This window comes from Vipera ursinii (assembly GCF_947247035.1).
Source record: "Vipera ursinii genome assembly, chromosome: 9".
NCBI lineage: Eukaryota > Metazoa > Chordata > Lepidosauria > Squamata > Viperidae > Vipera > Vipera ursinii.
This window is the reverse complement of record NC_139523.1, coordinates 3,658,890-3,673,487: the sequence shown is the minus strand read 5'-3', so window position 1 is coordinate 3,673,487 and position 14,598 is coordinate 3,658,890. Positions and strand designations below refer to the sequence as shown.

The 14,598-nt window shown below is 43.7% G+C and overlaps 1 protein-coding gene across 1 annotated transcript; it reads left to right on the top strand.

The window, feature by feature from the left end:
- The first annotated feature begins 11 nt into the window (after nt 1–11).
- On the top strand, nt 12–12,657 carry SNIP1 (Smad nuclear interacting protein 1). The gene is made up of 4 exons (XM_083369042.1): nt 12–172; nt 256–367; nt 831–1,402; nt 12,028–12,657. The coding sequence occupies exons 1-4, from the start codon at nt 102–104 to the stop codon at nt 12,284–12,286; spliced, it is 1,014 nt and encodes a 337-aa protein (XP_083225168.1). The 5' UTR covers nt 12–101; the 3' UTR covers nt 12,287–12,657.
- The last annotated feature ends 1,941 nt before the right edge of the window (nt 12,658–14,598 follow it).

Below are 14,598 nucleotides of genomic sequence, written 5' to 3'. Positions count from 1 at the left end.
GCCAGCGAGGGCGGAAGCGCTTGGCCGAGCGCTTCCGGGTCGTGCGGAGGGCGGCGGGGGCCTAGGAGCGGAAACCAGGAACTGGGACCCGGCGAGGCGCCATGGAGGAGTCGGAGCGGCGGCGGCGGCACCGGAAGCGGAGCCCGCGGGGAAGCCCCCGGGAGGCCGACAGGTGAGCGCCACGGGCGGGGGCGGGCGGGGCGGGCTGAGACCGGGGCCGGGCTCGGTGCCTGACGGGGTTTGTGTCGTTGGAAGGTCGCAGTCGAGGAAGAGGCGCCGGTCCTCGGGCAAAAAGAGCAGGTCGCCGCCGCCGCCCCGGGAGAAGCGGAGCCGGAGTCCGCGACACGCAGGCGCCAGGATAAAGCAGGTACGCGGCTGGAGGAGCCGGGGCGGGCTGCCCGGGGGTGGGGGAGAGAGGAGGCCGCTCCCCGCGTGGCCGGCAGGCCGGCTCCTGCTCTGCCTGCAGCGAATCCCCGGCCGTAGGGCAGGCGAGCGGTCTCGGGTCGGGGCCTCGCCGCCGCCTGCCCAGCCTCTCGGTGCCAGGGTTCCAGTTCAGGCGCTTCAGGCGCTGTGCAGCCCTCAGTTCCACCGGAAGGCTGGTTCCCTTCTCCAGCTGCCCCTTAGCCTCTTGGGTGTCCCATTCGGCTACACTGGGTCGTTCAGTAATTCAAATGTTTGCGATGCTTTGCGGCCACCTGTTTTTAACCTGCTCGTTCTAATTTGAATAATAGTGAACTCTTATAAAATATGGCTGGGAGTCCGAAAATAGTTTTTTATCTTTGTCCCTGAGTTCCGCTTGTAGGTATCTATTTATTCCTCCACTGTCATAGGAGCCGGAGGATCATTCTCGGAGGGGACACGAAGAGCGGCAGAATCAAGAACGCTCAGAGCTTGAACACAGGCAACGAAAAAGCCATAGAGAGAGGTACCGGGATCATTCAGGTCGAAGGAAGCTCACTAAGGAACAGGCCGAGAGACGTGGAAGGGAACAGGATGGCCTGGATCAGCAGGCGGAAAGGGAATTCTATAATGATAGGCGGCGGCAACATCGTCAACAAATGGAAGCAAGTGGAGACGAAGAAAATAGCGAGGGAAGAGGGCCCAGCAACAAGAACACGGACAAGGAGGCTAGCAAAAAAGAAAAACCAAGTTTTGAACTATCTGGTGCTCTTTTGGAAGATTCCAATACTTTTCGTGGTGTTGTGATCAAATATACCGAACCCCCAGAAGCACGCATTCCCAAAAAACGATGGCGTTTATATCCCTTCAAGAACGATGCGGTTCTTCCTGTTATGTACATTCACCGGCAGAGTGCTTATCTATTGGGAAGGCACCGACGCATTGCTGATATCCCCATTGACCATCCCTCATGCTCTAAGCAACATGCTGTTTTTCAGTACCGGTAAGTTCTTTTTTTTTATTGAAAAGTTTCTCAATACATTTTATCTTTAACAAAACAACCCCTCCCAACCCTCCCCCCCTTGCCAACCCAACCCTCCCCCCCTCCCCTTCCCCCCCTCCCCGACTTCCCAGAGCTAAATACAAGGTATAAAAGTAGAAACAATCATAATCTACCATATGCTAACAACAATGAGTTATTAAATCTACCGCGCTTTAACTCTTGTAAAGTGACTACAAGCAATATAAATATCACATCAATACTTATTCAAGTGCTAAATGAAACTTTTTAGTCCCATATTTATTCTGGATGTAATCAATCCATTTTTTCCACTCCACAATATATCTCTGTTGCGAATGGTCTTTCAAATACACTGAAATCTTTGCCATTTCCGCCAGGTTGGAAACTTTTAAAGTCCATTCTTCTATAGTCAGCAGTTCTTCCTTCTTCCAATATTGCCCTACTAAAAGTCTTGCTGCCGTAATTAAATTCAACATCAACTTAGTGTCCACAACAGTAGTATCAGTAATAATGCCCAGTAGAAACAATTGCGGACAAAACTTTATCCTTCTCTTAAATATCTTCTGCATATTCCACCAGATTTTAATCCAAAATGCTTTAACCTTTTTACAGGTCCACCATATATGAAAATACGTTGCATCTTCACCACCACATCTCCAACATTTAGGCTTATAGTTCGGATACATACTTGCTAATTTTTTGGGATCTAAATGCTATCTATAAAACATTTTATAAAAATTCTCTCTTAAATTTTGGGCTTGCGTAAATTTTACATTTCTCACCCAAATCTTTTCCCAAGTATCCATTGTAATAACTTCTTGAATATTCTGAGCCCAATTTATCATGCAATCTTTAACAAGTTCTGTCTCTGAATCAATTTCTATCAATGCAAGATATATCCGTTTGATATGTGCTTGACCCTGATTTCTAATTTGCTTTACCAAATTTTCATCAGTCATTGAAAAACCAATTTTCTGATCTTCTTTCCACCTGGCCTGTAGTTGCCCATACTGAAACCAGGTTTGAACAATCTTTTCTCCTTGTAAAAAATTAGACGGCTTCAAATGCCATACATTCCTTTCCAAACTTAAAATTTCCTTATATGTAGTAATATCATGTTTAAACCCAACATTTATATTTTCTATTGCATGTTTCGGTATTGCCCATAAAGGGATCTTATAGTTTAACTTATGTCTATACTTTTTCCAAACTTGCAACAGAGCATGTCTTAAAATATGCACCTTAAACACATTATCCACCTTCTTATCATACAATAAATATGCATGCCAACCAAATAACAAATCATGACCTTCAAGATTTAATAATCTTCCTTGTGTTAAATTAATCCAATCACTTATCGCTGACAAGGCAGCAGCTTCATAGTATAATTTAAAGTTGGGCATCTTGAGGCCACCTCTTTCACGCGTGTCCTGCATAATCTTAAATTTAACTCGTGGCCTTTTCCCTGCCCAAACAAATTTATTAATACCCTTTTGCCATTCCTCCAAGTTTGAGTCCTTTTTAAGAATATGTATCATTTGAAATAAAAATAGAAATTTCGGCAAAACATTCATTTTCACTGCTGCAATTCTTCCCAATAAAGACAATTGTAATTTTTTCCAGCTATCCAATTCTTTTTGAACTTTTCCCCATAACTTTTCATAATTATTTTTATATAACTTTGCATTTGAGACTGACAAATATACCCCCAAATATTTAACCCTTTTAACAATTTCAAATCCAGTTAACCCTTCTAAAACAGCCTTTTGTGATACCGTCATGTTCTTGGACAGCATTTTAGTTTTTTGTGTATTAACCTTGAATCCAGAAACTTTCCCATATTGCATAATTATCTCCATCAGTCCTACAACAGAATTTTCTGGCTGGGTCACCGTAACAACCAGATCATCTGCAAACGCCCTCACTCTGTAATCCTGATCTCTTATTTGAATTCCCTTAATTTTTCCCGAATCCCGTATTTTAATCAATAATATCTCCAATGTTAAAACAAATAATAGAGGTGATAACGGACACCCCTGCCTTGTGCCCTTTTCAATATTACATGCTTCGGTCAAACTATTATTTACTATTATACGGGCCGTTTGCTTTTGATATAATGCCCTGATTGGTTGTAAAAATTTATCCCCAAAATTCATTTTATCTAATACTTTCATCAAGAATTGCCAATCCAATTGATCAAAGGCTTTTTCAGCATCCAAAAAGATCAGCGCAGCAGGGATCTGGTTGTTTCTTTCCAGAAATTCCAACAAATCAACTATATGCCTCACGTTATTTTTCATTTGTCTACCACTTATAAACCCAGTTTGATCACCATGAATTACCTTTTGAACCCTCCTCAATCTATTAGCTAAAACCTTAGCAAATATCTTGTAGTCCATATTCAAAAGTGATATTGGTCTGTAATTTCTTGCTTGAGTGACATCCTGATCTTCCTTCGGAATCAAAGAAATAAAAGCAGTTTTCCAAGACGGAGGCACCCCTCCTCCCATTTGAATTGTCTGAAACAATTCCCTTAATGGCTTTATCATCTCAGACTGTAAATTTTTATAATACACAGCAGTCAGTCCATCCGTTCCTGGCGCTTTACCCACTTTCAATTGTTTAATTGCTAAAAGAATTTCTTCCTCAGTTATCAATTGATTCATCTCTTCCTTTTGTTCTTGTGTAAGAACCGGAATACTAGCATTCCTCAAATATACATCAATATCTACTTCATTAATCTTATCTCTAGCATATAATTTAGAATAAAAATCAACAAAGGTTTCCTTAATAAGGTTCTGTTGATGTACTACCTTGCCCTTGTGTTCTATTTTATCTATATTAGAAGCCCTTTGCTTCTTCCTTAACTAAGCTAACCATCTACCTGGTTTATTGGCATTACAAAAAGTGTTATGTCTAGCAAACCGTAGATTAGTTGCCACCTGATCAGCCATCAACTTATCAAACTGTCCCCTTAATAAATTAATAACCTCTTTAATCTTCACATCCGATGGATTCAAAATTAAGGCCTTTTCTTTTTCCCTAATTTCATTCTCTAATTCTTTCCTCCTGAATTCCAAATTACGTCTGTATTTATTATTCATGTATATTAACACACCTCTCATGTAAGCCTTACTAACATCCCAAACCATTTCCATAGAAGTACCCTTATTCATATTAATTTAAAAAAAAAAACCATCTGTTTTTTACATTCTTCCACATTTTCCTGATTTCTAAACAGGTTCTCATTTAGACGCCAGGAGCGCCTATCTCTGTTATCCTTATCAATCTCTAGCCAGACTGGGCTATGGTCAGACATAGTTCTTGGACAAATCTTTATCTTCTTAATCCTAGAAAAGAAATCATTAGAAATTAATATAAAGTCAATCCGAGAAAAAAAAGATTGCTGTCTATCGGAAAAAAAAGTATAATCCTTTTCTTGTAAATTTCTTTCTCTCCAAATATCTCGCAGCTCCAAATCATCCTTCATCTCAAAAAAGGATTTAGCATGACTTGGAGTACTTCTAAAAGAACCACTCTTGTCCATTTGTACATCCAAGACCCCATTCCAGTCTCCCATAAAAATAAAAGATTTGTAATCCAACTGAGTGATCTTGCTATGTAGTAAACTATAAAAGTCTGCTTGTTGTTGATTAGGAGCATATAATCCAACCAGAAGCGTTTTTTGCCTTCTATTAACAAATCTATTATAACGTATCTTCCTTGTTTATCTGCTTCAGTTAACTCCGCTGTCATAGTATTCTTAATATAAACAACCACTCCATTCTTCTTATTCATTGCAGAAGCAATAAATTGTGTACCCAGTCTTGAATTTAATAAAAACTTTTGGTCCGTAACTCTAATATGTGTTTCTTGTAAACAAATAACATCAGTCTTAAATTGTTTTAAATATTGAAAGATTTTCTTTCTCTTCTGTGGTGAATTTAAGCCGTTAACATTCCAAGTTAGAAGCTTAGTCGCCATCCTTGGCGACCCGAAGCTTTTGGAGCGCTTCTTCCAGAATCCCCTTTACATTCTTAGGCTGCGCCCCTCCCACAGCTTCGCTATAGGTACGCTTTGGAAGTTCCATAACTTTCTGCTGGTCTTGTTCTTGCTCTCGTCTCATTCGTCTCAAAGCAGCACGCGTCATCCTCTGGTCTCTGGCCTCCTCCGATGATACTGAAATTTGATCCACTCCTGTAGCTTTCTCATCTATCTGCGTTGTTCCTTCAGCACCTTGAGGCTCTCCCTCGCCATTCTTCTTTGTAGATTCCAAAAGTGGTATGGGGGTTGCTTTTAAAACATTACTATAAAATTCACGTGCCTGCATCACCGTAATAAGACGATATCTCGTACCTTCATGCATCACCACCATACCCACTGGTATCTCCCTTCTAAACTTGATATCGCGTCGCCTGAGCTCTTGTGCTAAAAAAGCGAACTCCTTTCTTCTCCTTAAAATTCTTGGAGGGATCTCTTTTAAAACCAGGACTTCTTGCTCAGCAATTACAAGCTTAGTGTTGTAAGAAGCTTGAATAACATCATTCCTAATTGCTCTCTTTGTAAAATAAACTACCACATCTCTGGGTAATTTCCTTTGTCTTGCAATCCACGAATTAACACGAAAGATTTTTTCTATGTCTTCCACAATTCCATCTGCTGGCCGTCCCAGCACCCCTTCCAGAGCCTCAGAGACTATTTCCTTCAGATTTTCTTTAGGATTCTCTTTTAAGCCTCTGATCCTAACAGCAAACTCCATCTCATGGTACTGCACCAAGGTCAGGTCACTGTCGATTTTATCCACCACATTCTCAGTCTCTGACATTTTTGCATCTAGTTTGATATTATTTTGGCTGAGATCTTCCACTCTTTCATCCAAACGCTCGATACATATAGCCATGCCTTGAAATGCAAGCAAGATGTCTGCCCTTATTTCTGTTAACTTCTCATCCAGCTTTTCTGTTAACTTCTCATCCAACTTTTCATCTATAATCTCAGCTAATTGCTGAGATTGCTTTTCCAAAGCTTCTTGCATCACATTCTGCAAATCTTTAACTGTCAAGGCTGGCGTGGGTGCAGGTGCAGGGGGCAATAAAGCTTGCAACGAAGACTGCTGCACCGGGGAAGCCCCCGCGCTTCTAAGAACTTTGGAAGATTTAGCCGCCATTTCCCCCCACTATTGCTTGCTACGCACTTTCACTTTCAAAGTCTGCAAAGTCTATTGAGCTAAAGATCAAAAGTCCACTTTCACCTTAATCTCCTGTATCGCTCTGCCTGCATCCTCGATCTCCAAAATCCTTTCCTGCTGGCAGGGATGGTTGCGAACGCCTTGTTCTGCTCCTAAAAACACGGAGCAGAAACGCTGCGCAGCCCGGAGCAAACCCATGCTTTGGGGGGGCTCAATCCTTCAGCCACCAAAACTTTAAGTTCTGGCGGCCCCGGAGAGCTCTACCCCTACCTGGGTACTCACCCCCTCCTCTTCTCCCGAGGAGGGGGCTTCCGAGCCGCCGAAACAGCTGATCGGCGCTGTTTTTGGCGATTCTACAAAGCCGCGGAGCTGACAGCCTGGAAACGGCTGTCTTCGGCGGCGCCTTGCCACCCGGAAGTCCAGTACCGGTAAATTCTTAATCCAGGGGGATGAGGTGAAGTGCAGAGTGGGATTAGGTGTTTATGGCAAGATTTCTCAGGCTGTGGGCCACAAGTCCCTAAGAGGTTTTGAGTGAATTTGACAAGAGCTACAAAAAAATGTACCTTGCAGAGGCAGACTTTCTCTGGACAAGCTGGCTGCCCAGTCTACTCTCTCCCTATTTAGGTTGTTGTGGTAGCAGCAGCAGCAACAGTCTCTGTCCCACACCGACTCTGACCTCTGGAGCCTGCTGCTTGCTGCCTCTTGTGTTTTCCCACCCAGCCTGCTACACTTTTTTCTTCCTTCCAGTGTTGAAGGAATTAAGGGGACTTAATGCCATTTACACTGCCATCACCTTTCCAACCAAGATGGACAGAAGCTAAACATGTTTTTCATGTTATTCTGCATTCTCAGTGGCTGCTTTGATAGTCCAGGCTTCTTAACTGCTGCTTGGTCTGTAGAAGAGAAGGCAGGTTTAAGGAGAAGAGAAGATCGTCTGGCAGGTGTAATGGGCAACAGTGGGCTCAACCCCTGGACAGAGGTGGCAGTTACTGCTGCCATGATAACCAAAGTAAAGTAGACAGAGAACAGAGTAGGTAGGCAGGTTCTAATAGAGCTCTGTGCCTCTCCCTGGAGAAAATTTAATTTTTCTATATTGACAGCTATGTCCATGCTGTGGTTACGAGGGACATCATACAGATTCACTTATAGGGGAGTGAACAGAACAAGGATGAAAATTAGAAAAGTCAGAATAAACTTTATTAATTTATCTAGATGTACAGGACAGGGATTGGCATTGCTTGTGCACAAAGTTCTTGACAAATTCTTGACAAACTCATATCAGTGCAAAACAAAGGGAAGGATGGCAGAAGAGTAAGCAAGAGAAGAAGTTGCAAGTCAGTTGGTTTTATTTACAGTCTACATCAGTTTCGTGTCTTTCAGCTGTTTTGAAGCCCACAGATTCCAGGGTTGATGTGAATGGATGACAGTAAATTACAGAAGGCCAATCTGGAATATTTGGAGAAGGGATGCCATGGGCACCTAGAAAAATGGAGGTCCAGAACAGGAGATCTTGGGTGGTTATGGAGGAAAGAAGACACGTATCCTGATCAAATGTTAATATTATTAGCTCACATAGCTTATTTGGTAAACAGAATCCACAGTTATTTAAGTCTGCTCATATCAAAACTTGTTTCCAGTTATTGCATAGATGGTTCAACTTTTTTTATATAAAAAAATGCAAAAATAATATTTGGTTTCAGAAGAAGGCTCTGCAGCTAGAGGAAGCTTGCGTAAAGTTCAGGCAGAATATAGTACAATCTTAAAATACAGGGCATGAAAAAGGCAGCCTCTTTATGCCTTTATAAAGGAACCCAAAATAGATAACTACAACCACATGGAATCAGCATAGCACATAAGCCAACTAAAGCCCTTCAAAACATTCTAAGTAAACCCAAGATCCAGCAACCCAAAAACCTAGAAGAAAAAAACAGGAGTCATCTACAATGTAAGAACTGCAACAACCACTATGTAGGCAGATAACTGGCAGAACGCATCCATGAACACCAACTGGCAGTCAGAAGGCATGACGAAAATTCTTTTATTTCACAACATATAGACAGATTTAACCATAGTTTCAATGGGGAAAATGTGACTATCCTAGACCAGGCCAAATCCAAAACTGCCAGGGAATTTCTAGGAGCCTGGCACTCTGACAAATCAGCCATCAATAGACACATAGACATTAACAACATCTATAGATTATGCAAAAGAGACAATCAACCAGCCCAAAGGAGAAAAAGACTCCAGCACTTCTCCACCAGCAATCAGCACTCAGATTAGCTTTAAGGTCAACTTCAGACCAACAGTCAAGTAAGCAATAACCCAATCAAGAAACTGCCACAGAGACATTAGTAAACAGCCCAACCAAAGAATCCCTCAGACCACCCCCTCCCAGACAGGCCAGACACCAGAATATAAACTTGACAGCAAACAGCACTCCTTACCAGCACTGATGATGTTACCTAGTTAGGGTAACAAAATGTCTGCAAGAGAGAGCACCAAGGACCCCTCATTTATAAAGAAGACATGATGTAATAGAATGAATGTAGAGTACAAAGGAGAAAGGAATAAACAGGCTGTGATGGCATTTGGGGCTGGGATTGCCATCACTAAGTAAAGCATGACACAACATGATGGCCAGAACTTTTGAGGACAGTTATATGTCCATTTTTTCAGTGCTACTGAAATTTTGAATTGGCCTTGAACAAATGGACATAAACTGAGGACGACCTGTAAAACTACTTTTAACAATGCATGACTTTGGACCAGTCATTCTCTTTCAGCCCAATCCATCTCACAGAGTTGTAGGGAAAATAGGAGAAAGGTGTGTTGGGATATGTTCTCCACCTTGAGTTATTTGTAAAAATAAAGCCAGGTACAAATAAATGCTTCGTGGTAATCAAGAAATGGAATGGGATTTTTTCAGTAGATAGGGGAGAGGAGAATTTGAAAAGGTTAGGTTTGAATATAATGCAGACATCCTTAGCCAGTTTTTTAACAGGTGTTGACTTGTGGCTGGTCGCTTAGGGCCATTTGAAGGTGTGGGCTCTCCCAAACCTCCTTACAACCTGGTCTCAAAGTTATGGCCTCTTCAGTGTCCCTGTGGTCATTCACCTCTACGGCAGACTGCAGGGATGTTGTAGTCCCCCCCCTCCCGCCTATCTGCCCCCGTCCCCATGTCCCTGCTTACCTTGAGCAACATCCTCCTCACTTACCTTTTGAAGATCTCCGGAGCTCGATTTAGGGAAGAATAGCAAACTACTTTATTGCTGCACCATGCGGTGTAAATCTTAGAAGTGGCTGCCACTTTTCAGGCAGCCTCGTTGGTTTGTACCATGCGACCCAGCAATGTTCATTTCGCCGGGACCTAAAAACCTGGCTCTTTGAGCGATCTGGTCTGGACTGAGGGATTTAATGTTTTTAAATTGTGATTTAATTTTTGCGGCTAGACTTAATTTAATTTTATTTTAATTTTATATTGGATTGTTTTTAAATTTTGCCTTGTAAACCGCCCTGAGTCCTTTGGGAATAGGGCGGTATATAAACCGAATAAATAAATAAATAAATAAATGGGGCAGCTTTTTATGCTTCCCTAACTCTAGTTCCACAGCCTTTTTTAAAACCACTATTGCTAATAAGCTAGATATCTCCCGATCTATACCTCTGCATTTTTCTCTGTTAAATGGTACTTTTGGCCTGTTTCTCCAATCTTTCAGCATTGTTATTCTTGTCTCCTAGGTACCTATCTAATTTTACATACTCTGCAATCCTGATAAGAATTCCTACCATTTTTCCCCAATTAAGAAAAACATGAATGGAGGATACAGAGGTGGTGCACTTCTGTCCTGGACCACAGCTATCCACCTTCTTTCTAGTGTTATAGAATGATAAGCACTCTTAGGGTATGATTTGCAAGTCAGCTGTGGTATCCATTTCACTCTCATGCTACCCTTAGCTGGCTTGCAAAGCTTCCTGTCATGGGGCATTTTATCAGATGTTTTGCTGAGATCAAGATGCTTTTTGCCAAAGGGCTCCCATAACTGAGTACTGGTTACTGATCAAAACATGAGATAAAGTTAGCCTGGCAAATTTGCTGTTGAAGTGTTGCTTCTGACAACTATCCCATTTTTGTTAAGATCCTTTCAGCTCTGTTTTAAGTAAGCAGATACATCTTGACTACATTTCTGTCAGGCTCCTGGCCCTCAGCCAGTTTCTTATTGTAATAAGTGATCCCCAAGTTAAACTGGTTATCTGCTGGCTTCATTGTGCAATTGTTCCAGAGAACCCCGTAGGATTCCTTGTCCAAATAAATTCTTCCCTGACATATCCTCTATAATTCTAGCTGCCTGTTTATAGTATTCGTTTGCAACCTGGCCCTGTGTGTACTTTTTGCTTCCTGATCTTCTTTAAGCTTTAGTGACTTGGGACATTGCAACAGGTTGTAAATGCTGTTCTGGCCACAATTTGTGGGGAAATCACAACCTTGGTAATTTGTTTAACAATTGCCATGAGAAATGTCAGGAAAAGAATAGTGACTGAGAAAAGAAAGAAATCAAGCAGAAGAAAGTAATTGTTATCTAAGAGAGGAAATGTTGCACTGTGCAGAAAATTGAGGGGGGGACTTAGAGGCTCGACTGGAGAGGATAGTGCTTAGGAGAGACTTGAATAAACTGGCTAAAAAGCAGCTGAAGAATCGGTGATAAATACAGATAGTCCTTGACTTACCAGTGGTCATTTTCCAACCATTTGGAGTTACCATGGCCTGGAATGGATGCTCGACAGACAGCTCCCGTTTACGACCAGTTATGGTTCCCATGGTCGCATGACCACAATGTCAGAAAAACAAGTCTAGTCACATGGCTTCCTTATGACTACAACATCAAGGACTACTTGTGGAAAAAGAGAGTAGCTTTTAAGAAAAGAGAAAACCACTTTATAAGAGGAGACGAAGGCAGGGCCCATCAAGGATTAGTGTTAGGAGTTCCAGTGATTTTTCTACACAAGGATAATGAACCATCTCCAGGCTGGGAGACCAAGTGCTGCCATTTGAGGAATGTCGTCTTGAACACTTTGGGTTTGCCCCGTGTTCCACAAATCTCTGAAAGCTTGGCTCTGCTCATGACCTGGCCTGTGTTCCTGGCACGCGTGCCTTTTTTCTTTCATTTCACTGTAAGCCACTGAGAGTTGCTGGGAGTCGTGCAGCCACTCAATCCACTGACATAAACTGCCTTTTCCCATCTGGGCACAAAGGCCTCCAGCTATGGTATGAAAAGGGATCTGGTGTTTTTGATCTCTCTCTCTAGAGCTACGTGAGAAGCTGAAGGAATCCAACATTCAGAGGTGAAGTATGAAGCAAACTCTTATTCCTGAATCATTGGGCATTAACTGGCATGGGTTTATTTTCTTTCTTTTTTACAAGGCTGGTGGAGTATACCCGTCCTGATGGCACAGCGGGTCGGAAGGTGAAACCATACATCATTGACCTCGGCTCCGGCAATGGCACCTTTCTGAATAACCAGCGCATTGAACCTCAGCGCTATTACGAACTGAGAGAGAAGGATGTGTTGAAATTTGGCTTCAGCAGCAGGGAATACGTCCTCCTCCACGAATCCTCCGATGCCACAGAGAATGATCAGAAGACAGAGGAGGAGGAGGAGGAGGAGGAAGAATCCACCTGAGGACCAGCCGGCAGCGGGTAACTCTGGATTCACTCGGATCCGTCTGGTGGACATTGGAGGCCGGAGGCTCTGGGTGCCCTCGCTGCCTTAACATCTAGAGGCTCCTCAGATGGAGATTGCTAGACGTGGTAATGGGCCAGGAAGCCCCATTTTTGCTTTGGGGCGATATTTTTTAAAGTTTGATGCCGTTGTATTTTTCAGTGGCATCAGGGAATTTTTTCCACTGCATGTTTCGCGATAAAACCTCTTTTAAGTAGTTGACCCTCCCGAACACGCAGGGCCGCCATTTACAGTTAACAAAACCTATTCATTTTCCTTTTTTTATTCCTGGTGCAGTTTGTTTAAAAATAGATGCTTTTTGGTTAAGAGAATACGGAATCCCGTGTGTGTTCTTCGCCTGTTGCCTCCTTTCCGCTGCGTTGACCAACCCACCCCCTCACGGGGGGCCACTGGGCTTCGCAGCCTGTCTGGAGGGGGGCCGGTGGGTCCTCTGTGGCTCTCCTGGAAAGGGGAGGAGCCGAGTGTTGTGTAGCCGGTTCTTTGCAGGCAATAAGCGAGATGGAAGGTTGCAAACAGGAACATGCTTTATTGTAGTCAAGCAGAACAGAACTGAAACAGTGGCCGCTGCACAGCTACTTATATGGTTGGCCACTAGGCAGCAGCCATTAGGTTTAAAGGAACCCATTCCCGCCCTAAATCAACCAATGATCTTGGAGACAACAAGTCTGACTTAGTCAGTGACCGTTACACAGACACACCATTGAGCAACCTTTAAGCAGCATTCAGACACGTGAATCAGTACAAGTAAAAATCCCAATACATTACACCCCTCCCCCCCTGAATGTACACACATTATTTAATAACATAATCTTGAAGATATTGTGATTTACACGACCGTTCAGAACACCTGGGGGATCCGGGCAACTCCCAGTCTACCAGCTTGCCTGCTGGGCTGGGTAGACCAGGACTCTTGAGTTCACATGAGTCAAATTGACTCAGGTTCCTTTGGCTGGCCATTCCTGGTCGGCCCAGACCAAAGTCTAATGTGGTAGCTGGGTCAGCAGAGCTGCTGCCTTGTTCGGGTTGTCCTTCCCGATCCGGAGACCCAAGTTGCACTCCCGGACTGTGTCCATCTATGGCCATCTCCCCGTTATGACTGAATGAGTCCTCAGAGCATGTGGACTGTTCTGTTAGGCTGCCAGCTGCTGGCTTTTGTTGCGGACATTTTCGTTTAGTGGCTGTTCAGCAAAATGCCTTCGCAGCTGATCAATATGTTGGCGAATGACTTGCCCCCCCCATCCAGGACCACTTCGTAGGAGAGGGGTCCTGAGACCTTAACAATTTTACCCAGCACCCACAAGTTCCCATGCCCGTAGTTCCGGGCCCACACCCCATCACCCACTTGCAACCCCCTTGGTGCCTTTGGGCATGCTGCTACTCGGTCAGGATGCAACCTGTCCAGTTTTGTGATTAATCTTCTTCCCCAGCGAAGCTCTGCTTGGCTTTTGCCCGTTGCTGTGCATGGCATAGTGTGTAGGCATAGCAAGAAATCAGCCAGCCTATGGTGCCAATCCCCTGCGTTTGAGTGACTCATCGTACGCACCATGTGTTCAGCCTGCCCGTTAGTTGAGGGGTGAAAAGGGGCCGACGTTACATGCCTTATGAGGTTGGCCCTCAAGAAGGCCTGAAATTCTGACGCTGTGAACTGGGGCCCGTTGTCCGAGACTAAGATGTCCGGCAGCCCATGTGTAGCAAAAAGCTTCCTAAGCACTGGATGGTCCTAGCAGTAGTCATAGTAGGTATAGGAATTACTTCCAACAATTTAGAGTGGCTGTCAATCACTATCAAAAACAGCTGTCCCTGGAAGGGCTCAGTGAAGTCAATGTGAATGTTTGACCACGGTGTATGAGTCTCCTCCCATCAGTGGACAGGGGCCTTCAGCATCTCTGGTCTGGACTGTTGACACGTGTAACACCCGTGTACTTGGGCCTCAATAGCCTTATCTAACCCTGGCCACCAAAGGTAGCTCCATGCCCGTGCCTTCATCTGGACTATGCCCGAATGGCTCTCATGCAGAGACTGGAGCACACGGTGTCTTAATGAACTGGGGACAATAACCCTGCTCCCCCATAGAATGCAACCTTTGTGAGCTGAAAGCTCATGTCCACGTGTGTAATAGCTCTGGAACTCTAGTCCCGGGCTACTTTCCAGCCACCCTGTGTGAAGCCATGACAACATCCTGCTTAAAATTTTGTGTGCGGCAGTTTCTGCAGCTACATCCCCAGCATAGAGGGGAAGTTCAGGCAAATCTT